The 27,969-nt window shown below is 38.5% G+C and overlaps 1 protein-coding gene across 4 annotated transcripts; it reads left to right on the top strand.

The window, feature by feature from the left end:
* Nucleotides 1-599: 599 nt before the first annotated feature.
* Nucleotides 600-27,381, top strand: pecam1a (platelet and endothelial cell adhesion molecule 1a). 4 transcript variants are annotated; one of them, XM_079628710.1, is made up of 15 exons: nucleotides 600-731; nucleotides 822-845; nucleotides 3,537-3,830; nucleotides 4,075-4,356; nucleotides 7,127-7,387; nucleotides 7,810-8,076; nucleotides 8,977-9,261; nucleotides 13,448-13,717; nucleotides 19,769-19,907; nucleotides 20,001-20,086; nucleotides 20,799-20,852; nucleotides 20,929-20,994; nucleotides 25,287-25,358; nucleotides 26,150-26,172; nucleotides 26,649-27,381. In XM_079628710.1, exons 1-15 carry the CDS (start codon nucleotides 692-694, stop codon nucleotides 26,700-26,702), a joined length of 2,217 nt encoding a protein of 738 aa, XP_079484836.1. In that variant the 5' UTR covers nucleotides 600-691; the 3' UTR covers nucleotides 26,703-27,381. The 4 variants fall into 4 exon arrangements, with proteins under 4 accessions (XP_079484836.1, XP_079484837.1, XP_079484839.1 ...); XM_079628711.1 differs by having other exon boundaries at nucleotides 26,652-26,900; XM_079628713.1 differs by having other exon boundaries at nucleotides 26,150-26,224; nucleotides 26,652-26,886.
* The last annotated feature ends 588 nt before the right edge of the window (nucleotides 27,382-27,969 follow it).

Here is a 27,969-nt window from a genome sequence, read left to right as displayed (position 1 = left end):
AGTGTAAAAATAAAATCTATTAGTTTCAGTACTTTAATATGCATAATAGTAAAATAACACCAGCCAAAAACATGAAATTAATTACTGTGACAGTTCAACCACACTCTAAACGTATACCCATAATAACTATATTGCTAAACAGAACGCCACCCATTACATCCAGAGAGGTGGAGCTTGACTTGATTAAGCTCCACCCATTATGCTCAGAGAGGGGGGGATAGACAGTGAGCACCACTTGAAAAACAATAATTGTATGATGATAGTGAAAAATGTGTGCTTTTTCTATGGTATGTGTTCAAAACCATAGTAATATCTAAAAATGTCCAATGAATACACAGGTTGACCATAGTTACCATGTCAAAAAATTTGACATGGTACCATGGCCAAAAAAAAAATGGTACTTTGGTGTTTGTGCTGGACGGATGCCACACCGTCGATCATCTTCTTAATCGTATATGTTGCTGTGATGTCTTCTGCACTGAAACGTGAGGCCTTTGAGGCCGTAAACAGAATGGCAATGTTTTCAATGGCCTGGATGAACTAAGCATTCAAATACACACATCCTGAGGAAGGAACGCGTTTCCTGATCTACGTTAAACAAAGAAAGGCGGTTCCATGTGATAAGTGCGAGCGTTCTGCCCTTCTCTCCATCCTCCACGTCCTTCACATTCATGAACACTCACCTGTGAAGATGAGCGTGTGTCTTCTCTGGCTCGGCCTGAGCGCTCTGTGTAAGGACACTCCGGACAGATTCAGACCATCTCATCCTCTTTTTTATCCATTTGTCTCACCTCTTTCTCACTTTTTGCTCTCATCTGCAGGGCAAGCGGCCGACACACAGGCAGGTAAGTCCTCAGTTCGGTTTTCCCGTTTTTATTTGCTTGTGAGGGAAACGGTTTTGGTCACGACGACAGTTTTGGGGCTGTTGAGATATTTTTCCCTATCTCAGATTGACCCGACCGCTTGATTTATACAGTCGGGCAAGAAAGCGGTGAAATATCTTGACAGTTCTGTGCTTTTCTGGGACTTCTTGGATGTATTTTTAGTCGGAAAAGATCTGTGATTCGCTTGGATGCTTTGATCCTTCAGAGATATTTTGTCACGCACTGTTTAGCCGCTCACAGGAAGTTTGCGCTTCGTATAATAGCAAGATGTTTAGTCTGCGTTTAATTGGAGGCTCAAACAAGATCAGTGAGATTCCAGCCCACAAACACTGTCGCTTTCTAATCAACCCAGCGCCATTAACTTTGGGTTTGGATTATCCTCGTTTAATGAGATTCTAGTGGTGTTTACTGACATGTACAGCGGAGAGCTTCTGGTTGTGTTTGTTGGCCAGGCTGAGAGTTGTGCGCCAGAAATCACAGGCTCCGCGCTCCTCTGGGAATAATGTTTTGTGTTTGTTTATGTGCTTTCCTTCCTTCCTCTTCTTTCTGTTGGGAACGCCGCTGCTCTCCACACTCTCAGTGTGGCCTTCTTTAAGACTTCAGGAAAAGAGAGTGTGTTCTGCTCAAAGTAAACATGCCGAGAGGATGACTCTTTAGAAGTGGCATCTGATGGCCTTCTTTTTTTTTCGTGAACCGAAGTAAGCGCACATTTCTGTGAGAATTAACATACTGTACTGGCGCTGTCTGAAGCATTGTTTTACCCTTCACTGAGAAGACAATCCCAGAATACACCCCTTGTGTTAAATAATGCACTCAATAGTTTGTAGTGTACTTCAAATCTTAAGAGACTATTTTAAAACCTGTACTTGCAAATAATATAATATTACTGAAATAAAAGGCCACTTAAAGAGAGACACTTTCGTGACTGTTGCTTAACACACTTAAATAGGCCTTTAAAACATGCACTTAGTAATGGTTTTACTTTAAAGTACACTTTAAATCATTGTTTCAATAATCTTTTGTCGTGCTTTAAAGAAGTGCACTTATTTTGACGTGTTGACTGTAAACCCTAACGCTCAAAATAATGAATTGGATTGAGTAGGACAATCTTAAATTAAACTAATTAGTTCAGTCAAATGAACTTTTATGAGTATTTAGCACTTTATTTTTCTTTCAAGTTCACAGAACTGATATATTTGAAGTAAACTGAACTGTTTCATTGTTTTGAGAACAATTATGAAATTATTTCGTTTAATTTAGACAAACTTAAGTTTAACTGAAACGACTGGGATGTATATTTCCCAGCATGCTTTGCCGATGGCACTCGAAAGGGAGAGTAAATGCTAAAATTAAGTGTAATATAATGTTTTTTATGCAAGATTACTGTTAAGTGGGAGATTTAGTAGTGATTAATGTTTTGTAATGCTAATTTATAAGAATTTCTGTTAATGTTGGTTTTAGGATACTGTAGTTTCCATCATGGTGACGAGTGGTGCATGCGCTTGATTTCAGACTGAATATTACATTTAAATTGTTGCACTCATTAGGGATGGGTGATACCACACTTTTAGGATTCGATACAATACCGATACATTTTCTTGCATTTTCATCGATACCGATACCGTTAATTTCTTATTGGCAATTTTTGTCAGTAAAAATATTATTACATTTAAGACAAATACAGACCATTTATACAAAATGTATTATGGTCAATACATCATTTTAGGAAGCAATCTAAAACGGCTTAAAGTGATAAATTCACCCCCAATTACAATTTTTTTGTTTATATTGATTTTTTTTTAAAGGAAATCGATGCCAAATGAGTAGCGTGAGTATATCGATACCACATGATCGATACGACCATCCCTAGCACTCATACAACTAGTGCTTCGTGCTTCTACAACAAGAGCAAGAGTGTGTGTGTGTGTGTGTGTGTGTGTGTGTGTGTGTGTGTGTGTGTGTGTGTGTGTGTGTGTGTGTGTGTGTGTGTGTGTGTGTGTGTGTGTGTGTGTCTGTGTGTCTGTGTGTCTGTGTGTGTCTCTCGTTCAGTTCTTGACAAGATCAAGATTACCAATAGTTGTTGTCTAACATTTAGCGGGAGAGAGTTTCTTTGTCTCCTTCTGACAGCCTAATTTGCATGTTTTATGATGGTGTCAGAATTGTTCATTTTACTCCAAAGGATGGCAAACATTTGTTTGTGTATGTGTATTGGTGCATCTCTCAGAGGTCTGCATGACACTTGGCCTTCTTGCCTGCCGTGGGAGGGACGTTGAATTGATTAAGATATTTTTGAAGCTCACGACCGAGTCTGGAGGTGTTTCTGTTTAGCCTCTGCCATGCCACTAAAGTGACAATGGGGCAATTCTATCCAGACACGTCAGCGCTAGGCCTGTGATTTACATGAATGAGCCCAATAGGTTAAAAGCTTTCTGAAGCTTTGAATGAATAAGTCATCGTGATTTCATCCAGACGCTACAAAGGCTTATAAATCGGCCAAAACGTGTTTTAAATCTAGTGTTTTCTTTCTATGGTGGGTGTAGGTTTAGTGGTAGATAGTTTGACATAAAATCAATGGAAGTCTATGCAATGTCCTTTCTAATATAGTGAAACAAATGTGTGTGTGTGTTTTATCTCTGGTTCTTTTCTGAGCAGCATTCACCATTGATCAGGTGACGTTGACTGTGCTTCCTGGTAATAATGTGGCGAGTGGCACTAACCTAATCTTGCGTTGTGAGGCCAAGGTCAGTCACAGCCTCACCCAGCCGCTGACATACACCTTCAGCTTCCTGCAGGACGATCAGCTCATGTACTCCAAAAATACCAGCGCCTCAGTGGTGGAGCGCAGTTTATCTTTAGCCAGGGTGTTCAACTCGGGTCGCTACCAGTGCGCTGTCCGCATCTACGACAAGATGAAGACAAGCACCAGTCAGGCACTCAGAGTCACAGGTTAGTTACATAACTGATGCTCATCAAAGCATAACTCTACTAAATCTATATTAGCAGATGTTGCTGTCCACTTACAGTGGATATAACAGTCCACTTCACTTTTAGATTTGCACCAATAATGTTTGAGATCTGTTTGGATTTGGAAAGTATTGCATGGTTTTTGTTGTTGCCACTAAATTTAGTAGGTGATGTGACTGGCTATGGAGAGGTCAACGGTTAATAAAGAGTCTCTAAACCCATGCAGGTCTTCAAGTCCCCACGCTGAAGGTGAAGTCTGATATCATTTCTGAGGGGGAAGATATCATTGCCACATGCAGTGCACCAGAAGAGACGGGCGGTCTGAGCTTCTATTTCTACGAGAACGATCAGGAGGTCAAGCGAGTCCCTAGCAAGAGCAACTCTGTGACGACCACTCTTACCATGCAGAAGCTCACAGACGTCTACCTGCACTGTGTCTATGTGGTTATCATGCATCCTGACGCAGGCTCCTCCAACAAAAGCAACACGGTGAAAGTGATTGTTGAAGGTAACATCATGTACATTTTGCTTGGTCAAAGAAACTTGGTCTAAAGACCCATGCATGAAATCTAAATTGTTGTTTTGTGGCTTTTAGTCCGCATCTGTTGGCTGCACCCAAAATTATTTTTGTCTGTTTTTAAGGGTTAGTTCACCCAAAAATGAAAAATTTGTGTCATTCATTTTTCACCCTCATGTCATTCCAAACCCGCAAGACCTTCGTTCATCTTCGGGACACAAATTAAGACATTTTTAATGAAATCCGAGAGCTTTCTAAACCAACCAGGCAGCAATGTCACTGCAACTTTCAAGGCCCAGAAATGTAGTAAAAGCATCGTTAAAATAGTCCATGTGACTCCAGTGGTTCAACCTTAAAGGGGTGGTAAAATGGCATTTTCGCAAGATGTAAAATAAATCTCTGATGTCCCCAGAGTGTGTGTGGGAAGTTTTAGTACAAAATAGCCCAAAGATATTTTTATATAGCATGTTAAATTTGTCACTTTTTGAGGGTTTGCAAAAACGCACCGTTTTGTGCCTGGCCCTTTAAATGCAAATGAGCTGCTGCAGAGGGCGGTGTTTCAAGAGCGTACTTGTGTGTTAGCAGCTGCGATTAGCTCACGCAGACACACTAAAATGACAGAAACTATTCTGTCTTTAATGTTAAAACGGAGTCAGACAAAGATGGAGAGACTCAAGAAGAAGTGAAAACATGTAGAAGCAACAGGACGCCTCTGAATGGTTAGTTGATGAATTTATGCTGCTGATGTGGAGTTAACTACCTTTAATTAGCATATTCTGTCATGGTAATCTATAAATCGCTCGTATAGGAACTGTTATGAGATGCACACAGAGTGACTTTATTGCATGTGAAAAGATGGATGCTAAAGTTTGAGCTGACTCACAAATGTGCTCGACTACAACAACTCTTCCTCTTCTCAACATGGACTGTGTTCCGGGGGCGGGTTTATGTAAATTTTAGGGTTGCTGATGTCACTAACCCCGGAGGAATGTCGTGTAGTCCCTACCAGCCGTTTGTTGTAGTCCTATTCTTTAAAAGCAAATATCCTCCTTTGCTTTGAACTTTGAGCGTTGTAACTTTGCAGATGTTGTGTATGCTCAAACAGCAACATTACACACTAACTAAAGTTAGAAAAGTGAAATCATACTTTACCACCCCTTTAATGTTATGAAACGACGAGAATACTTTTTGTGCGCAATGAGGTTGAGTAATTACTGACAGAAATGTAATTTTTGGGTGAACTAACTTTTAAGAATGATGCATTCAATTGTATGACTGATTGATTGATCAAATTAAGGCGAGACACGGCAGGCAAAAACATCGTTTTTTTTTCACTGGTCAATTTTGAGATTTTGGGCTATTTGTCTTCAATAACATGTCTTCTTTCAGACTTGTGCTGAAAAAAAGTCCAAAATACACATTTAGGTCTTTATTTCACTACACTTTGTCCATTTGCGTCTGTAGATTTCTCCGAAATTCAACACAAGTTGGCGTTCTAAATCAACGCGCTGCTCCGCGATCTCTGTGTTCTTCCTTTAATCACGCACATGTCTGAAAAGCTCTCTCTCTTCTGTACAATGCGGTCGGGTCCAAATATGGTCATTTCCTTTTAATCAGCAACCAATCGTGAAAGTAAAATGGGCATTTAACCCTAAAAGCGAAATCTCATTGGCTCATGTCAATTTCTGACAACGTGATTGGTTCAGATGCATCACGTGACGCGCTCTGACATTTAGATGTGTGTTTTTGACTGTTTTTCTGTTCAGTTGAAGGCCATAAATGCTGTGTTTATAAGTTTTGAAGTGATTTAGGTGGTTTGTATTGTTGTTGCTAATTATTTGATAAGATATTGTGTCAGTAAATTGTTGTTTCTACTAAAAAAGTATGATTTTTTACATTACAAATCTTTAAATGCCTTTTTCTCAAAATGGGTTTTTTGTCATCCTCCAGTAGAAACATCTCAGCCTATGTAGCACCGATGTACACCAAACTCTCCAGTTATACACTTAGCAGTATTCTGAAGATATGTTCAGAGGGATTTGTTAATAAATCATTCCTGGCCTGATTTATGGGACATTTTAATCCCAAAAATATGGCGAAAATCTATTTTTTAAGGCTATGGACAGTATATTTTGATTTCCTAGGTAATGAAAGCATATATCCTGAAATCCCTCTGAACATCTTCTTTCATCTTGTGTGTAAACAAAATGAAAAAAGAATTTTGCACCTGGCTTTATCATATGTTCAGATCTATCTACCGAAAATATATGCAAAAGTGTGCATATTTAATGAGATAATACCTAATTTGCATAATTAAACATACAAATTTCAAAAACTTGTAATACATTTTTTTTATGAACTTGTGTAAGTAATCAACTGAGGAAGTGTCATGGTGATATCTATTATTTTTAAATCGTACCCTATTCACCTGTAGTGTCTCGCCTTAAATGCAGCCTTGGTGAGCACAATTAAGAAACATTAACAATCTTACAGAGCCCAATCTTTTGAATGGCCAGCATGGTCATTACTATCAAAATTATTGAATCGTCTTTCACTCATGGATTATGTACATTTTAGTCCAATAAAACGTAAATTTATAATGCCCCTATAATGCCTCTATCCCCATATGATATGGAAAGAAGTACAGCAACACAAGAAAATACAGCTAAGCAAGTCATTTCATGGGGTTTTTATTGAGCTTATCCACAGCTGACCATATTTTGCATCGACAGTGAGATTGATATTTGTTTCCTTTTAACAGATCTTGATGCGATCAGGCCGCAAATAAGCATCTCCCCCAACGCGAATGTTGTTGAGGGGGACAGGGTGCAAATCACATGTAAGGTGCAATATCCCTCAGATCTCGAGCTGTTCCTTACCAAAGGCAACACCGTACTTCGTCAATTTCATACAACGTTCACATACAGCCTCACCGTAAGAGCTGAGGATTCAGGGGACTATGTGTGTAAAGCAGAGAAAGGCACCGTGCAAAGGAAGACAGACTATTATCTAAATGTCACAGGTAACTTAACCACAAACATACACATTTGGACTAATCTTTGACTAAACCCACTTTCATCTCCATATGACATTCTTGTATTAAACGGTTTATTTGTTTTTTTGTCATTATTATTGCATTAAAACAAGTTTGCCTTTTTATTTCAATAATATCACTTATGCATTGAAATTGCAGCAAAAATTGGAATATCACATTGAAATAGAAAATGGAATGTTAGACATTTTCACCATTACAAATATTTTACACACATTTTGCACATAATTTTATACTGTGTGCAGAGTTCTGCGCATGATTTGTTTATCAGAACAAAATGAATATATTTATTAATGAACAAATGAACTATTTTATGGTTTTACTTTTAGTAAACTATAATAACCCTCCACTGTAATGAACAAAAAATGTCTGACTCCATGTTCACTCTTTAGAACTGTTCTCGAAGCCGATTTTGAGAATGAGGCCAGATCCGGTTTTTGAAGGGGAACGCTTCACTCTGACCTGCCGCAGTACTGTAAGCTCACAGAAGATCAAAAAAGAGGACATAAAGTATACTTTGCTGAAAGAAGATCGGCACATTAATTCAGGTGTCGACTACTTTACCACTGCGAGCCTGGCCTCCAATGGGAAATACTCCTGCGTGGCAGTGGCTAAAGGAGTTAACAAGGCCAGCCAACCACTTGACTTAAAAGCTAAAGGTGAAGATTTCATGCTTTTACCAAAACTCCAGCATTAGATGATATGCATATATTATCCATATTATTATTAGAGTGTTATAACAAAGCATTTTCCATTATTACTATGTTATAACATGTTATAACTTAGTAATAACAAAAGATGTTTGATAAACTAGTAATAGAGTCACGCACCTTTCAGGAAATCTAAAGGACTCTGTGGAATGGAAAGTTTCCATGGATGTTAAAGGGGTGATGAACAGAGAAATCTAATTTTCCTTGAGCTTTTGACATATAAGAGGTCATCATACTATAAGAATGTCCTGTAAGTTTCAGAACTGAAAACTTCCCTGTTAGTCCAATTAAAGCTTTTATTGACACGAGGCACAGCGAACGACAGGTTTTTCAAAGTGGGGATCTATGAGGTCAAAGGGCATCAAACACCCCCTCCGCAGAAGAAGATCGACGCCTACTTCAACACCGCCTGTTTAGCCCCGCCCACCGATTCATGCATTACATGAAACTCATTATAATATGCAAAACTGTTATTCAATCATAGCAGTGGGCGTTTACTTCCAAGTCTTCGATGCGGCACGCCCATAAAAACTGAGCGTTTCAGGAGCTAGGCTCAAAACCAGTGTAGAAAATAGCCGAATACTTATTCATTTTGATGTTTTTTAATGTAAAAACCAAGCAAACGTCATAAGTTGACCTCAGGCAACAATATAAAAAAAATTAAAAGCCAGTTCATGATCCCTTTAAATGTTCTTCATTGACCCATCAATGCAAATAAAGCACCTTTATTTTTAAAAGTATTTATTTCAATTGATGGTGCATTGCAAGAACACACTTTATTTAGTGAATAGGCACACTAATGCTTTTTTTCATGCTTCTCATTTTCCACCCCTCTTTTTTTTTTCCCAGTGCCTGTTTCTACCCCAGTCATTCGTGTCATTGATAAGGTGATTGTTGGTCGGCCATTCAAGGTTTCGTGTGAGGCTGAGAATGGAACGCTTCCAATAACATACACCTTACTAAAGGCCCACATATCATTGGCTGAGAGGAGAGTGGTTGAGGCAACTGACAAGGCACTCTTCAGCATTGACTCCATCAGTTCTCCAGAAGAGATCTACAGCTTTACATGTCAGGCTCAAAACCAGGGGCCATCGGTCAGTAGCACCAGTCAACCCCTTAGAGCAGAAGTCATAGGTAAGAGGACCAAACCCTGACATCTTCATGATTAATGATTTGTGTGCCTAATGTTGCTGCTATTTAATCATTTGGAAGTGCATGTTGCCATTTTTTTGATTCCATAATCACTGATAGACTTTTGTGTCCGGCACCATTAATGATGACTGTTACATTCATTGTGTTCCTGTTCTGCACGTCAAAGCCTGAAAAATAAAAAGCATTGCTGTTTAGCTGAAGTTTAACTTAAAGCTTTTCAAGACTAAATTCAAAGTATAAGCTAATTTGCTTCTAATTACATTTTTAAACATACAAAAACATACTTATGCAAACAATTCACTGCAGTTTCCAGCTGAAATAAACACTAGTGGCAGTAAAAAACCAATGGCATTAATGCCTTTTTAAGTTTTCAAGTTAATTAGCACTAACACATTAAAGGATTAGTTCACTTTCAAAAAAAATGTTGCTGATAATTTACTCACCCCGATGCCATCCAAGATATCCATGTCTTTCTTTCTTCAGTCGAAAATAAATTAAGGTTTTTGAGGAAATCATTCACATATACACAGAATGGACTTCAATGGCAACCATCTATCCCAATGTTCAAAAGAAGGTTCAAATGTCCGTCTCAATGCAGCTTCAAAGTCTCTACACGATCCCAGACGAGAAATAAGGGTGTTATCTAATAATAATAATAATAATAATAAATTGAATTTGTATAGCGCTTTTCTCGAACTCAAAGTCGCTTTACAGGGCTGGTAAAAAAAAAAAAGGAAGGGCATGGGGCTACGGATAGGCAGAGGTGAAGAGATGGGTCTTGAGGCGGGACTGGAAGATGGTGAGGGACTCAGAGGTGCGGATCTCATGGGGGAGGGAGTTCCAGAGCCTGGGAGCTGCCCTGGAAAAGGCTCTGTCCCCAAAACTGCGGAGCTTGGATTTGTGGATACGGAGGAGACCGGCTGAGGTGGATCTGAGGGACCGTGACGGTTGGTAGGGGGAGAGGAGGTCAGTGAGGTATGAGGGGGCCAGGTGGTGGATAGCTTTGTAGGTAAGGACCAGGGATTTGTATGTGATCCGGTGGGAAATGGGAAGCCAGTGTAGTTGTTTTAGGACTGGAGTGATGTGGTGCCAAGATTTGGAGCGAGTGATGAGTCGGGCGGCTGCATTCTGGACCAGTTGGAGTCTTTTTATGTAGGTCGAGCTGATACCAAGGAGTAGTGAGTTACAGTAGTCCAGTCGTGAGGAGATGAATGCGTGAATGAGTCTTTCAGCAGCAGGGGGTGTGAGTGAGGGTCTGATTTTGGCGACGTTGCGGAGGTGAAAGAAGGAGGTTTTAATGACATGACGGATGTGGGGCTCAAGGGAGAGGGTTGAATCAAAAATCACGCCGAGGTTGCGGGCCTGGGGAGATGGTGAAACAATGGTGCCGTCGATGGTGAGAGTGGGGTTATTGGTATTTCTGAGTGTGGATTTGGAGCCTATGATGAGGAATTCTGTTTTATTGCAGTTAAGTTTGAGGAAGTTGCGTTGCATCCAAGTTTTAATAGCTGACAGACAGGAGTTGATGTGGGAGAGGGGAGGATTGGAGGGGGATTTGGTGCTGAGATAGATCTGGGTGTCATCGGCATAACAGTGGAAGTTCAGGTTGAAGTGGCGGAGTATCTGACCAAGGGGGAGGATGTAGATGATGAAGAGGAGGGGGCCGAGTACGGAGCCTTGGGGAACGCCTTGGGTGACTGTGGCTGTGGCAGAGGTGTGGTTATGAAGAGAGATGAAGTGGGATCTGTTGGAGAGGTAGGAACGGAGCCAGCTGAGTGCGGTACCTTCGATTCCAAGGTCTTTGAGTCTGGTGAGCAGGATGTTATGGCTCACGGTATCAAAGGCTGCACTCAGGTCGAGAAGAATAAGGATGTTTAGGGAACCGGTGTCAGCAGAGGTGAGGAGGTCGTTGAGGACTTTGAGGAGAGCGGTTTCTGTGCTGTGGAGGGGGCGAAAACCAGATTCGAGGGGTTCAAATTGGTTATTGGCATGAAGATGGGTTTGTAATTTTGAGGCAACTATACGTTCCAGGGTTTTAGGGGAGGTTGGATATTGGGCGGTAGTTGTTGAGGGAGGAGGGATCCAGACCAGATTTTTTAAGGATTGGTGTGACAGCGGCAGTTTTGAAAGCAGAGGGGACAATTCCAAGGGACAGTGAGGAGTTGAAGAGGTTAGTGAGGTAGGGGCAAAGGACGGGGAGGCAGGACTTCAGGAGTGGAGTAGGTAGGGAATCAAGTGAGCAGGTAGTGGGTTTGGAAGAGCTGATGAGTTTAGAGATTTCAGGAGTGGTGACCGAGTCAAACTGGGAGAGGAGGCAGTGTGACGGCGCGCTCAGCTCTATGTGATCCAGCGGGGGAAGCGTTCCGATGACGTGGAAGAGTTGCGACAGAGCGTGCAGGTGACCAGATGGATGGAATGGATTGTACGTGATGGAAGTAAACAAACTTGCGGCGAGAGCTTCTGTGGATGTGACGGGGTCGACGTAGAAGTCCGAGCTGTTTGATGACTGGGATGCAGGATGGAAAAGAGTAGTTGATTAGTTCGACCAGTTGCAGAGTTGAATATTTGAACATGGGAGGGAGGGACTGAGAGCTCCGTGATAGCAGTTTGCGATGGAATAGAGACACAGAGATGGATGACTGATGTGAGTGCCAGAATGATCCACGGCATGACAGGAGGAGATGAAAGTCTTGGTCACGGCTCGCATCTGGTGGAGGTTACAGCAGCAGCAGTCACAGCGAGGCAGACAGGAGTTAGGTGAACGCGGGCAGCCTGTTAGTGTTAGCGGCTAACCGACGAGGCGACACTCAGTCGACAGTCCGGTCGAGGTGCCCAAGCGGCTTCCGGAACCAGCTGAAAGGCTGTCCAGAGGTAAAGAGGCTGTCCAGAGGTAGGGGTACAGTGAACACAAATAAAACATGAACAAAAGAAGGAATAGCAGACGGAGAAGCGGCGAATAAACAGCGCCAGCGTCCTCTCACATCCAGTGCCAATGAAAAATGTGAGCAAAAAATCTAGCGAAACGATCGGTCATTTTCTACAAAAATTTTTACATATATACTTTTTAACCACAAATGTCCGTCTTGTACATCTTTGAGATGCGCCACGTATTGCATCATCACGTTGGAAAGATCACGGATCACGTCATCTATCTAAGTTATTTGTCCATGTACTCCGGTTAAAAAAAGTAGGGAAGTGCGAAAAACTCCATCTCATTTTCTCCAACTTCAAAATCGTCCGACATCTTTGTTTGAATTTATCATTATTATTTATTTATTTTTTCCTGACCTTTCCAATTACCTTTCCTATTACGTAATACGTGGCACATCTCAGAGATGTACAAGAGGGGCATTTGTGGTTAAAAGGTGTTTTTTTTTTTTTGAAAATGACTGATCGTTTCGCTAGATAACACCCTTATTCCTCGACTGGGATCGTGTCGAGACTTTGAAGCTGCATTGAGACGGACATTTGAACCTTCTTTTGAACATTGGGATAGATGGTTGTCATTAAAGTCCATTCTGTCTCGAAAAATCCTGGAATGTTTTCCTCAAAAACCTTAATTTCTTTTCCGACTGAAGAAAAAAAGACATGGATATCTTGGATGACATCGGGGTGAGTAAATTATCTGCAAAAAAAATTTTGATAGTGAACTAATCCTTTAACAATAATAATAAATTAGCAACAAGTCCTCCTCACTAGAATTACGTGTGTTTTCCATAGTGCTAGCTATTTTATAAGCATTTTTAAAGGGGTAGTTCACATAAAAAAATAAAAATCATGTCATTATTTATTCATACACACACATGTTGTGAAAAGGCATTAAAAGATGGCCTAATGCACTGTTGTCACGGTTAACGTGTAATAAACACAAAGAGATGCATGATGCAGGATGACTATTGTCATTTTAAATACATTTAATAGATTTAATAAACACTCGAGAAAACACAACCACCATTAACGCTAACGCAAGACAAGGAACTGAAGAAAACCGAGGGCTTAAATACACATGGAATGAAAATCATTGGAACAGGGAACAGGTGTGAACTAATCAGACGCCATGACAACTAAAGTTGACTTCAGAAAATGAATGGGCCATAGTATTATTGGTGTGAACTGTCTCTTACTATTCTTGACTAAAGTAGCTGTTTTTTCTCTGTCTGTCTATCAGTACCAGTGTCCAAGCCAGTCATGGAGCAATGGGACATTACAGTCACAGAGGGCTCAGATCTCACCCTCAAATGCCTTGTACAGAAGGGCACTTACCCGATCATCTTTACCTGGTATCACAACAGGAACCCTTTATCCACCCAAAAAGTCAGATCCTTAGAAGGAAGTTATATCATCAAAGCCATAGAACGAGACCAGCGAGGCGACTACTACTGTGAGGCGTCCAATTACAACACTGAAATTAAAAGAAGTTATCCAGCCAGGATTGGAGGTACATTTTTAAATACCACACTGTTAGCCCTTACTGTAGAAAAAGCCCACATTCTTACAATATCATACCATTTTCCATTAAAACAGTAATATACAGGAATATACCTACAGGAATATACTGTGAATTAACAGTGCTCAAAGTCGACACTCAGAGGCTGTGTTCCCAATCACACCCTATACCCTCATTCACTATTCCCTACACTAGTTCACTAATATAGTCCACTTGACTGAGTGAATGAAAAGAAGTGAGTGAATTGAGACACTGATGAACACCTGATAAGCAGAATCACTGAAGGACAGAGAAACAAGAACAGAAAAAAGAGAAACACAAGAACTAAAACTGACTTCCAGCCACACTGAGTGTGAAACCAGTTTAACATTATTTATTTCAAGTTCTTGTTGAGAATGAACAGGGATTTAGTTAATAATAAAGTTTGTTGTCACCATGATGGAGATCCGTATTTGCTTTAGTTGGTCTCTTGTACCTTGACTTCAAAACTTCTTACATTCTTCTCTCTCTGGCTGTTGTAACATTGAGTTTATAAAGCACATTTGTTACAGCAAGAAAAAGTCAAGGGGAAGTTGATCAGGAGTTTTTTGGTTTTGTGATTTCAAAATTATACATGATTTATTACTTTTTTAACTTATGTGAGCTGTGAATTTCTGGTTTAATACCATATATCTGATAATCTACAACATGAAATACAGCAATATTTCTGTAATCAGGTCAACTGAAAATTTTTGAAATCATATAGTGCATTAAAATTGAATTAACTCCTGCTTGACTCTGACACACACAGACATCAACAATCAGCGTATGAATCTCAACAATGGTGATGATCAGAAGTTTCATGTCGCAATGCATGCTGGGTACCAGGATAGTATAAAACTCCCAGCATGCTCTGCTGCATGAATAATAATTAAAAATATATATATTCCTACCATTGTTGAGATGCATGTTCTAATATGTGATATTTCTGTGTTTCTACAAGACAGTGTAGCCCTTTTATTTTTGGTTATGCATGTGTTAAATAAATTAGTCATTGTTGCTGTTGTTTCACAGTGGTGGTAATGTAACACTTTTGATTGAGAATTAAAGTCTGAATGAGTGAGAACTAATTTCTTAGTGAATGGACAGGCCACATAATGATTTTGTCATGATAGTGAATATAACCACAATCATTCACGAACTCTGTGTGTGTGCACAAGTGTGACTTGCAAAAACACAGCTCAAGCAGTAAGAGAAAAAATAATGTGTTGGCATCAGCGACCCAACTAAAGCAAACACTGATCTCTATAATGGTAACTTTAAATCAAACATTTTCAATTAAACATCTCAATAACAACTTCTACAGATATATGACAGAAATAAAGTCAAACTGGTTAATAATACGTGTAATAATGTGTTATGGCTGGAAGTCAGTTGTAGTTCTTGTGTTTCTCTATTTTCTGTTCTTGTGTTCCTCTTTCCTTCAGTGATCCTGCTTGTTAACAGCAGGTGTTCATCACTAATGCTCAACAATCACTTACATATTCTCTTAATTATCTCACTGCAACACTCCGTCAATGTTACTTTTTACTCTTTGTAGTGTGGATTTTCCTGTGGGGTTGAAAGGGTTAACAGTGTAAGATAAAAAGACACACCCACAAAATGTATTTTAACAGTAATAAACTGTAAGTTATAAAACAGGTTTATACTGGCAACACTGTTGCCAGTAGTTTACTGTAAAATTTTGTTTTTTGGGTCACCATTGTGCTGAAGAGTAGAGCCTGTGCTTCAGTCCAGGAGAAGATCAGGAAACATTGATGATACGCTGCATGTTGCTTTATTTAACAGAGTGTAATTGCTGGTTCAGTGGAAATCTTTTTATGTACTTAAGTTTTTTAATGGTTTCTAATGGAAGTTCTTAACTCTTTTCTCACATTATTAATGCATTACACATTTTAGTTTTACACATTTAAATTACAGTTGGTCAATTTAAGGCAGTCGGTTTCTGCAAGAGAAATTAGTTTTAAGTCAAATTTTAATTTAGTGCATTTTACAGTAACAAACTGTATAATACAGTAAATAACTGTACAAATAACAGTAAATTACTGGCAACAGTGTTGCCAGTATTTTACTGTAAAAAAACCCGGTAAGGTCTAACAGTGCACACAAACACACCATTTGATCACCCTGATAAGCCGTAGTAGAACTGCTCTGTTTTGAATTTTTTTTTTTTTTTTTTATATATAACACTTAATCTATTCAAGTATGCAGATGAACGTTAAAGAAAGCAGTCAGTTAATGCAGGAACATTTTTATGAATTTCAACAATGCAATGATGTGAGAACAAACATGAACAACGCTCTGGAAAGTGGACGGGCCTGTTCTGCAACGTCACAAAATTGTAAGCCTTGCAAATTTAAATATTCAAGAGCAAGATGACATGAAAGGAAACTCAATTTGTCACTCGCATTTCAGACAGCGCTCGAATACCGAAATTAACTCTCTTTTACATTTAACTCTTTTTAAATTCACACAAAATTATGTAAATAGTCTTGGCTCGACTATCTTAGTAAAGATAGTCAGTTATATCTTAAAGGTATACTTCAGGATTTAGCATTAAGCTTTGTATCAGTAGAAAACCTGTAGTATTTTTAAATTGCCGTGCTTCCCTCCCCCATATCCCCCTCAGACGAGAGATTTATGTATTTTTTTGTCTGTAAAAATACGTTTTTTGCGTCATCTGAGGATTTTTTACAGACAAAAAAATACATAAATCTCTCGTCTCAGGGGGATATGAGGGATGGAAGCACGGCAAGCTTTTTTGGCCAGAGGCTAAAAACTACAGCCAGTAGAAGGCACTAGATCCGCATGTTTTCAACCAGCCCGAGGCTGGGATCTCACTCACAGAATGTACAAATAGAGTCAGCCATCTTTTATTTTGAAGCTAAGCTAACAGGCTCTTGTTCTGTGGAGAAAGCTGATTAGTAGGGGTTACCATCCTCTTTTTCCCGGACATGTCCACCCGTCCAGATCCAAAATGTCCAAAATGTCGTGATTCGGGCTTTTGCTTTCTGCAGTCGCCATTCATTGTTTACATGCACACCTTTTGTTTCAATCTAACTGAATTCATTCTGATTGGTGAATCTGCATGTAGTGTTTACATGAACGCTAAACAAGTGATCGGTTGATGTGCGTTTTCAAATTGCTAAGAAAATTCCCGCTCCTCCGTGAGAGATACGTGACCGGTGCGTCTCACAGGCGCCGGCGCCGCTCATCACAGGTGTTGCTCATCAGTAATCACGCCACCGGCCTCGCGTCGTTCTCCCGCGGCCGTCAGCCTCGTCCTGCTCGCCGCAGTAAACATGATGAATGGCGACTGTAGAACGCAAAAGCCGAATGCTGGACATTTTTGGCGATCTCGAAATCTCGGGCAGACTCGTCACGGAGACTCACTAGTAGCCTAGCCTTGTTCAACTGCGCTCTCTTACCGGTAGGCATGGCTTGGGAGTGGCCTCGTAGGGCAGCGAAGCAAGTGCATTCTGGGAGCTGTTGTCTTTCATCCACATGAGCCACAGTCTTCTCAGTCTAGAAGGCTCCAAATTTAAAAACTATTTAAAATTTCTAATACATAAATTACCCATTTTAAATACACATTCATCTTTCCAGAGGTGAAGTATCCCTTTAAGTGAACGTAAACAGTCAAGAAAGACAATGCTTGTGTATCAGTATATTGAATCCATGTGTTAGAGTGTATTTGAAATGTACATGAAATTACAGTGTAACTTTCGGTAATTACAGTGTACCTACAGTATAAAGTGCATGCATGTAAATATAGGGGAACAATACTGTATGTAAAGTCTTGGGAATAAAGCGGGTAACAACCAGGAAAATAACAAATTATTTAGGCAAATTATAAACTAAAATATAAGTATTTTAGAACTACGGGGTACTTATAATAAAATCTTACTTTTGGGAGCAATTTAGCGAGTACACTGCACCTTTTTGTAATAATAGTGTATACAAATTCATAAAGGCATTTTTCAAATTATGGGGTACATATTAGTGCATTTATAAAGTAGGCTAATTTGTTATTGCAAAGGTGCACTGATTAAGTTGTTTCAAGGCAAGTAAAACTATTGCGACTTTTTTTTTTTTAAATGCTGGGGAAATGTACTCTTGTTTCTTGCAGTTACAGGGTAAGTATGACATTGCGGGCTGTAAATTAAAGTGGTGCTTCTTACCCTCTTGTTTCATGTAGTTACAGGGTAAGTAGAATAAAAACATATATAATCTGATATCACTTGGAAAACTTTATTTGAAAAACAACTTATTTCAAAACAGATTTACAACATATTACACTTCTTATTCTTTATTCCTTTTTTTAAAATGAACTTTTCATTTCAAATACTAAAGTCCTGACATAAGTGTATACGTTTTGTCCTTTTTTGTTTCTCTTGCATGGCTTAATAAAAACATTAAAAAAAAGAGTCGTCATTCGGTTTCTCGGCGTGTTTACGTCACGCTTTAAGTGGTCAAGCGTGAACTCAACCTCTCATGCACGCGCGCAGGAGACAGCTGGTCGGAAGCGATAGTCTACAGTTTAAACATTTAAACTATTTGGTATTTTTCGTACAAACACTTATCGTCTCACTTCAGAAGACATTGATTCCTCCATTGGGGTCGTATGGATTACTGTAGTTATTGCTGTATGTGCTGTTTGATGTCAACTTTTAGCAACACATGAGCTTGCATTATGCATTCACAGAGATTATTTATTTTTCTAAAAACTTTTGTTTGTGTTCACCTGAAGAAGGAAATTTGTATACCTCTCGGATGACGGGAAAATATGAGTAAATGGTGAGGACATTTCTGTACTGTATTTTCTTTTAACACATAATACAGAATAGCAAGAGACATTAGATTCCTTCTCAAGATTCATCAGTGGAAAGAAAGAAAAAGAAGAAGAGGAACAAGAGGAGGAGGAAACCAAGCAAGAGAAACAAAGTGTTGTAAATCTGTTTTGAAATAAGTTGTTTTTCAAATAAAGTTTTCCAAGTGATATCAGATTGTGTGTATACATGTGTTTTTATTGTACTTACCCTGTAACTACATGAAACAAGAGGTTAAGAAGCACCAGTTTAATTTACGGCCCGCAATGTCATACTTACACTGTAACTACATGGAACAAGAGTATATTTCCCCAGCATTTAAAAAAAAAAAGTTGCAATAGTTTTACTTGCCTTGAAACAACTTAATCAGTGTACCTTTGCAATAATAACAAATTAGCCTACTTTATAAATGCACTGGTAATTTTAAAAAAGCCTTTATGTATTTGTACACTATATTACAAAAAGGTGCAGTGTATGTAGCCTACTCGCTAAATTGCTCCCAAAAGTAAGATTGTATTATCAGTGCCCCGTAGTTCTAAAATACTTACAGTATAAATAATTTGCCTAAATAATTTGTTATTTTCCTGGTTGTTACCCCTTTATTCCAAAACTTTACATATTGTTCCCCTATACTAACACGTACGTACTTTATAGGTACACTGTAACTACCGAAAGTTACACTGTAATTTCATTTTAATTACGCATGAACTTTCCGGGCTGTAATCTAAAGCGTTACCAAAACACACTCTCTGCTCTTGACTGAAAAACTTTTAATAAGGATTAATCTGTTTAATTTATTCAGTGAACTTTGTTCAATGTCTCTACCTGAAAACTACAGTTACTTGTCTCAATGTTTTAAATGTATATTAGTTAGGCTAGTTGTTTTAGCCGTGGTAACGAAATTGGAATAGAGAATTGTGTATCATCAAATTTTGTTATCATAACTGCCTGTTTTTGCAAAAACATGGCCGGTAAAAAATATTTTACGGTAAATGTTCTTAAGTCAGTGGTTATTGGCAGGACCTGGTGTGACAAAAAAGTGCGTTTTTAGGCTTTGCTTGTACTCACATAGAGCATGTTTCTGGCATAAAAGTGACAACATTTTCAGAAGACGTTGGTAAAGATGTTCACAAGTTCTTTCTGATTATTTATTGTCTGTGTGTGTGTTTTACAGTCAGTTTAGCGGTGTGGAAGAAAGCTCTTATCGGAGTGTTCTGCATCTTGCTTTTGGTGGCTATCGTCATAGTCCTGACGGTCTTTTTGAAGAAAATGCCAAGTCCACGCAGAAAAAAGCAAGCAACTGAGTTATCAGTGTAAGACACCCCTTAATTTCAATGTAACATCTACAGTTCATGTCTTATATCATAATTTGAATGTTTCTTTATTCTGTGTGAAAATGCTTTTAGTCTCAGAAAAACTCCAAGGCCCAAATCAGGTGACCCTATGAGAATGAGCCTCACTCTGGACATTGAAGACAACACCATTCTCAATGGTAGAAAATTTCCCTATTCTTGTCATATTAATATTAATAGTGCATTTGGCTATTTTTGAAGCTGCTGTGAGTTTAAGGCAAGGCACCACAGGTGAATAGGCTAAAAACTAAACCGTTTATTTATCAAAGTATTTAGACAAACGTTTTGTGGGATGTTATGTTTCAATTTGCATATTAGGCATTATCTAATTACATGTGCACACATTTACATAAACTGCATAAAGCCAGGTTCAAAATTCTTCTTTTGTTTTGATGACAGAAAGGTTTTTGAATTTCTCTATTTATCACAGCATAATTTAGAAAGTACTGTCAACAGCCAGAAAAAAAAACGATATTATTTTTAGGTATAAAATGTTCTATAAATCAGATGAATGTGCTTCTAAAGTGATATTTTTGGCTTTTCTCATTTTGATAAAATGGCCTTTGATGATATACACTGTTAGACCTTACTAGGCTTTTTTACAGTAAAATACTGTTTAGCAGTAAAATACATAACATGTATTTATTTATTACCAATGTAATTCTTGTGGAGTTTGGTACATGCAAACAGTGATATGCAGGTTTTTGTTAGGCTTTGCGTGTTGGGTTAGGTTAGATTATTATAATGGCTGAATTGTATTTTGATTACCAAATCATACTGAAAATTGCATTTTATCACTTTTTCCCTGACACCGAATGTTGAAGTCATATCTTGTTTGTGTCTGCCTTACAGGCACTCCCTGTGTGATGGGCAGGAATGTCTGGAGTGAAAATGTATCTGGCTCAGGTACAGACTTTAAACAGTATGAGGCCTATGTGATGTGAGTTCATCTCATGATAACGTCTGCTTGCTATCAAACTAGATTCTGACGATCATACCGATGTGGAGTCTGAGTTGGTTCACCCACAGGAAGTGGATCCCAGCAAAGGTGAGATGCAAGAATGTCAACGAATCCCTCAAATGGAATCATTGCCAAAAAAAAATCAGTTCTATGGAATATTGAAAGAGCATTGAAGTACAATTGGTATTTTTGTAAACTATATCTGGTATAAATACCTGTGGCGAAGTAGAAAAGCTATGTTTGAAATGCTGAGCCACTGTGAACTTTGTTGTTGTCTTGACACTGTATTTTCTAATCACAATTAATTTTATTAAGAAATTGAAAGAACACAATTTAGTATGCAAATATTACAAATTATATCACTGCCATCATATTTTCTAACTTCCAATTTTTAAAACTATAAAATGAGTCAAAGTATAAGCACAATCGGTTCGGCTTCAGGATGCAGATTTCAAACTGGCGACCCAACACAGTGCAACATGTGGTAGCCTACTATCATTGATATTGTTTAAAGGACAATTCCGGTGAACAATTAACCTAGGAGTAATTAACACATGGTTACCGAGCCGATCGTTCTCTGGGATGTGTTTTCATGATAATCGAATGTAAAGAGTTTTATCTCTAACAACTGATTAGCTTATGATGCTAGTATATGGGGCATCGAATATAAGTAAAAAGAAATTGCTAGTTAATACCACTAACAAGGCTCAAAATATATGTCGCGTATGTGACCGGAAGGTTACCGACACGGCGGAAGTCAGCCTACCTAAAGAATGATTCTTAATATAATTTTTGGTTGTCGACTACGCCACCTAGGGACTTGCACCCTAAGAATGAATTACAAGCCACCGGCTTTTATCTACTCAGAGCACACAGGTTCGTTATCAGCAAGTAACTGGGCAGAGTCATGGGTTCTACAAAAGGATATTTTATTATAACACCCAGTCACACTCTAAAACCACCCCTCAACGGAGCATTAGACAAAATACTAATTAACATACCCACAATAATTTACAAAGAAATAGATCGAAAAGTTGAGATGTCAATAACGCAAACAGTAAATTACAAAAGAAAACACATTCATCAACGTGACCATACAGGGCTGGAGGACATCTACATTGGGCACCCCCGGCTGGAAGTGGCCTATAAGGAAAGCAAAAAATAAAAGCTCACTTCATACTCACACCTCACCACACCACACAAGTGAAATAAAGCACTCAAGTGAACGGGAGCCCCACTACCACAGCCCCGGGACACCCTCGTAAGTGGCCCTCAGCTCCTGTATGGAAATACAAGAAAATAATCAATACAAATACAATAGACAATTTTACACCACTAGCGGTGTAGGCTAATACAAAACAACAATAAATGGGGTCAGAATGGAACAGTTAGCTGGACTTACACAGCCCAAAAATCCAGCGTCCCCAATAATGTCATGAAAATCACATATCAAGAAAATAAATCACAATAATGAACATACGAACACAGGAGAATAACTCATTTTAGTCTTTAACAAAACCCCAAAAAATCAATCAACTTAAGTCACAAACACATACAATAACGACCAGACAAAGTATCTTAAAGACAAGAAAAAAAGGAAACTACACATCAATTTACCATTGCACCTTTCAGACAGACAACACAAACCAGATTAACTGGAAACAAAGGAAAAGAAAATCAAAAATCAGAGCGAGACAACAGCGGGCCACTGCCACATATTGCAGCACGTCATGCCTAACCTATCCAACACGAAGGAATCAAGGGTCAGAATATAGTAAAATAAATGCTAATGGAATAAATAAACACTTGAGCCATTACTAGTTAGTTAACATGATCTTCACTTTAGAATACGGATCCAAATAATTAATAATTCCTATAGAAGTATGCATTAACACTTGAGTCATTACTAGTTATCATGATTCCATGCTGTAGTTACTAATGAAGAGCCAACCCGAAAGGGTAGAATCATCTAATCATTCACAGGATATATATACACACACATATGTATATATATATATATCTAAATATGAGCAAAGAGACATACATAAAAACACTTTTGAGAGGTAGGTTAAATAATAAAATAACTGGTATTTGGATGGCTGATGACTATGTTCCAGTACTCACCATGATGAGTCTAGTTATTCAAAGCCAGTCCAGAGGAATGCCGGAAAATCGGCCACAGGGTAAGTGTTCCAGACAAGTGCATTTATAAAAACAATTCTTAAAAATGATTTAGTTTATGAATAGTTCTCTAAAAGACAGCAGTGCATAGGCTAATTATTGACAGCTTTCCCAAATCATAAGTCTGCTACGCTATTACATATTTATAATTAGTGTACAGTATCTAGCAGTAATGTTAATCTAGTGCTAGTAATTTTTCCTGCATTAGTTATTAAGTTTTGCATGAATTGTGAATTTTTTTCATTATTTCTCTGGGAAGTATTGAAAAATAGTAGTTATTGATTAGTTATTAGTGAACTACCACTTAAATCTGTAAAAAATTCACTAGTTCTCTGGGAAGTATTAAAAAAATAGTAGTTATTGATTAGTTAATAGTGAACTACCACTTAAATCTGTGTGCTATTAATTACTAATTCGTTAATCAGAGTTACTTGTTAGTTAACTGTAGTTACTAGATTGTTAACATTGTGTTACTCATTTGTTCCTGTGTAGTTATTCATTAACGAAGGATCCGTAAACTTATAAAGAAGGAAGACAAATAATATAATAAAATAATTTTGAGATTTGTATGGCTTTGGTTAACTATAGTAACCCTGATTTGCATTGGAATTGAATTGACCACGGCCCACAGGAAAATTAGTTGAAATAGTAATTTACAGATATTCAAAGAAATTGAACACAGGTAGCAGTATTCTGAGACCCTTAAAATTAAATTAATGTATTACTGTTAATATTACTAAATATATAAAAATAATACAGATTTGTAAAGGTAGCATTTCAAAGACTAATCATAGGCCTACATATGATCTATTTTATTTCTAATAATCTATTACAAAATAGAAAATAGAGATCGATTGAATGCACACAAAAAAAAAAAAAAGTTGATAAGCCCTACTCTTTATTTCACTGACCACGAGTGCGAATGGACTTTGGGGTTTTCACACTTTTGCGTTTGTTCCAAGTACACACTTGATTGTATTGAACCCTCGTTCATCTTACGCCAGCACAAAAGACACTTGCGACTCTTCTCTTATCTCTTGCGTAAAACTGACTCTTTTGAGGAAACAGTGGATTGTGAGCCATTCATTTGCTGTTGACCCTGGAACAACATTCCTGTCTGAAAATGTTATCCTATCCCTACCCCTAAACCTAACCCTACCCATAAGTTATCCCTAAAATCAGAAGACAATGATAGGTGAATAACACTGATGTAGAAGCGCTTAACCCTCAAATATGATTTGTTGTTCGTAATGTTGGGTAACACTTTACTTGAAGGGGTGTGCATAATCCTGACATGACACTTGTCATGAATATGAAGGAGGTTTTATGCATGTTTATGACAACTGTCATTAAGTGTCATTCGCTCAATTATGACATTTTTAATGCAAATATGACATTGTTTGAGAAGTCTTTGTTATGACAACTTGACATAATCCAATACATCATAACCTGTCAGTGTCTTTGTCATGACAACTCGACATTAACAAGACAACATAAATTGTCATAAATATGTCATAAACATGACATAGCAGATGAATTATCAAACTTAAAAACCCACTTAGCTTTATAGGTTAACATTACATTAAACTGCCATGTGGTTGGTTTTGACAATGGCTGTCATGAGGCCATTTAAACTGTGTCATGAATATTTTTCTTGACCTCAACTACAGTGGTACAAATTCAATTTGTCATTAAAATGTTATAATACACCCCTTCAAGTAAAGTGTTACCGAATGTTGTTCCAGGATCAGCAAAGATGTTGATCCAGGAACATGTTGCACTAGGTGAATCAGGTTCTGCTGGTACCCCGATGTGCATCCGGGTCCACATGTGAAAACCCCCGTAGTGGACCCATCTATTTGAGCATTCAATCACTCAGACAAGTGGACACAAAAATTGAGCTGCGTGAGGACTGTGTGCATGAACATCAGCAGACTCTGCTGATTATGAAAATTACAGAGTTAAACATGGAAAAGTAAAGTATAACTTTGGGTTTATTTAGCTGTCCTCACTATGCATGCTTATGGTTGGTTTAATTATGTACATGTATTATTGTGTCTTCTTCCCCCTACTGTCTAAAACCAGAAATGTAGTTCTTGGGTTCATGACTATTTATAAAATCACTAATCTACACAGTAAAGTTTCAATTAAATAAGTAAAGAAGAGACATTTCCATTTTGTGTCCATATTTCTATTAGAAGTTCTTCTGAAGAAAAGCACAGAACCTGAATACAGTGGCCAGCATACAGAGGCCCAGATGTCCACACCAGGTGAGCTCTGATCTTTGAATCACACACATTACAGCACGACAACCCTAAGGAAGCTTGTTTCCACCATGGAATAATAATAAAAAAAAAAATTAGAAAATTTGAAAATGGCACATTTCTCGCAATTGTGAGACACTCGGAATTGCGAGGCATAAAAAGTCAGAATCGTGAGATTAAAAGTTGCAAATACCTTATTTATATTTCATTCTGTGGCAGAAACAAGCTTCCATACTACCCTCCCCTTCAAGCATGACCATAACAGGCAGTAAAAGAGCTGGCGCATTGTTGCATTGCGTACTAACATTGTTAATGCAAGTGTGGTTTCATCATGCACGAGACGCCAGGTGGCTATTTCCTGTGCCGGTGGGAAACAGCTTCCTGTTTTCACAATGGGCCCTGGAGCCTCATGTTCCTCTGCCCGACCGACACAGAAACGCGGCTATTGTTTCATCAGCGCAAATAAACACTCCACAGCCCCTTTTCCCTAGTTGATTAATAGCGAGACCTCTTGACAATCATTGCGGTATGCGTGTAAAACAATGCTGAAACATAGCAGAGGTCACGCTGAAATGGGTTTTGGCATGCACACATAGCGCCAAACAATAGCTGCATCTGGAGGGAAACAGATTACTTTACACAGGCACATTAGCATGGCACTAACACGATAAGCCCAAGGCAGGCATCGCACTCCTCTTCCTTGGGAGTTGGTTCGGGAAGTTGGGCTGTAGTTATTAAATATTCATCTATTTTCCGCTGCGGCTCTTTTGTGACGGTGGTTCATTTGTTTTTTATAGGAGTTTCGGAACAGGCTGAGGGCGTAAGTGACGCACAATGTTGACACAGACACAGACACACAAGTCCACATGTAGGTATGTACAAATAGTTTTGCCACATGGACGCCCTCTTGTGGAGGAAACACAGTAAGACAGAAGAAATACCTCACAGTATATCTCTAACCTATGAAGCATGACAAGAAAATGTGCTGGTCATACAAAATCCAAAGAGGAAAAATTAGAAACTATATTTTGCACAAACATTTTTTTATTTTTAGGATAGATAGATGGATAGATAGATAGATAGGCCTATATAGATAGACAGACAGACAGACAGACAGACAGAGAGACAGACTGATTGATTGATTGATTGATTGATTGATTGATTGATTGATTGATTGATTGATTGATTGATTGATTGATTGATTGATTGATTGATTGATTGATTGATTGATTGATTGATTGATAGGCCTACGTGACTCTGCAAGCTTTCAGTGAAGCTTATTTGTGTCTTTCTCAGCAGGCGGCTCTGGAGTACGCGCAACTCAACAACAGTGAACAAGAAGCTGCATAGTGTCTCATCACATTACATCTAATTTATTCAGCTTCTTCACCACCAGAAGCTGATTTTCATATGTTGACATTGAACACGTTAGTTTGACGGTATCATTAATAATAATTTGTGGCCTTGATGGTTTGTAATGTGAGTAAGATGTGTCGTGATGTTAACAGTATCAGAGATTAAAATCTGTGCAGTCAAGTCTTTATTTTTATTTCATTTTTTGGAGTGTTTTTTTCAAGAACTATGAGAAAAAGGAAAACCATCTGTGTTTTCAGAACATGGTGGAGCTGCTGAGCCACTGGAAAAATGAAGTCTTTAAAAGTGGAGTAATTTAAAAGGGTCCTTTTAAACATTTTAGGATGAAATACTAACTTATTACATTGCAGTTTGAAATGACTCGACCCTTATAGGAAGTTGTTGTAACTTAATTGCAAGAATATTTCTTTAGGAGAAATTTCACAGGTTTTAATTCTCACCATAAAACCACAACTGCATTGATTGCTGTTGTAAACAATCTGAGACCGAGGCATACATGCTGCCAATGAAAAAACTGTGTAATTTCTCATGGAATACCACAAAGTTCTATTTTAGGACCTCTGCTCTTTTTGTTTTAATATAAAGTTACCTTTAGTTTGTGTATTCAGGCAAAACACATATCAGCCCTGTTTAAAATAAAAAAAAGTTTTCTTACAAAAAAAATACTTACAAGTAGTATCCTTAAATTCAAGTTGTACCCTTATTTGAGCATATTTTACAAACTAAGTAACTCAGTGTTTGTGACTGGACAGAGGAAAGGTTCTCTTACAGGCCATTTCTGAATGTCACATAAAATAGTGCACTGCCTGTGATACCTCTGGTGTCCTTGGATGGTGTCAGGCTGCTTGAGGGCTCCAATGTGACACTCATGGGCTTATCAGCATGACTTTCCATCAATCATATTACATTGTGGGCAGTCACAGCAATGGTCCCCCTTTGTGGAAATAAGGGAGTCCCATAATGAGGTGCCACTTTAGCAGCTAGCAATGAATGGATCTTCAGGCGTGCCACAGTAACTCCAGTGGCTTGGTGTAGGAAACCACGCTTTGCATAAGTCGTAGCACTGAGGTGTGTACACTGATCTTTTGACCACTCTCAGACATGCGCTTATTTTAGGGAGGGGGAACGTCATGTACCTCTGTTTTACTGCCATATAGTGTCCCTCTCTTGCTCTCATTCGGTCATAACATGAGCCCTGACTCGATGTTGCGCAGAATTCCAGTCCTGTCGTTAGCTGCAATGC

Source organism: Phoxinus phoxinus (assembly GCF_949152265.1).
Source record: "Phoxinus phoxinus genome assembly, chromosome: 1".
Classification (NCBI taxonomy): Eukaryota; Metazoa; Chordata; class Actinopteri; order Cypriniformes; family Leuciscidae; genus Phoxinus; species Phoxinus phoxinus.
The sequence above is the reverse complement of the archived record's forward strand: the minus strand, read 5'-3'. Positions and strand labels throughout refer to the sequence as shown.

What these genes read in the sequence shown, in the direction of transcription:
- pecam1a (XM_079628710.1), top strand. Translation starts at nt 692, where the DNA reads ATGAGCGTGTGTCTTCTCTGGCTCGGCCTGAGCGCTCTGT. An exon ending in TTATCCAGCCAGGATTGGAG is followed by an intron (nt 13,718 to 19,768) that starts GTACATTTTTAA and finishes TGTGTTTTACAG; the next exon opens with TCAGTTTAGCGGTGTGGAAG. An exon ending in GGAAGTGGATCCCAGCAAAG is followed by an intron (nt 20,995 to 25,286) that starts GTGAGATGCAAG and finishes TATTTCTATTAG; the next exon opens with AAGTTCTTCTGAAGAAAAGC.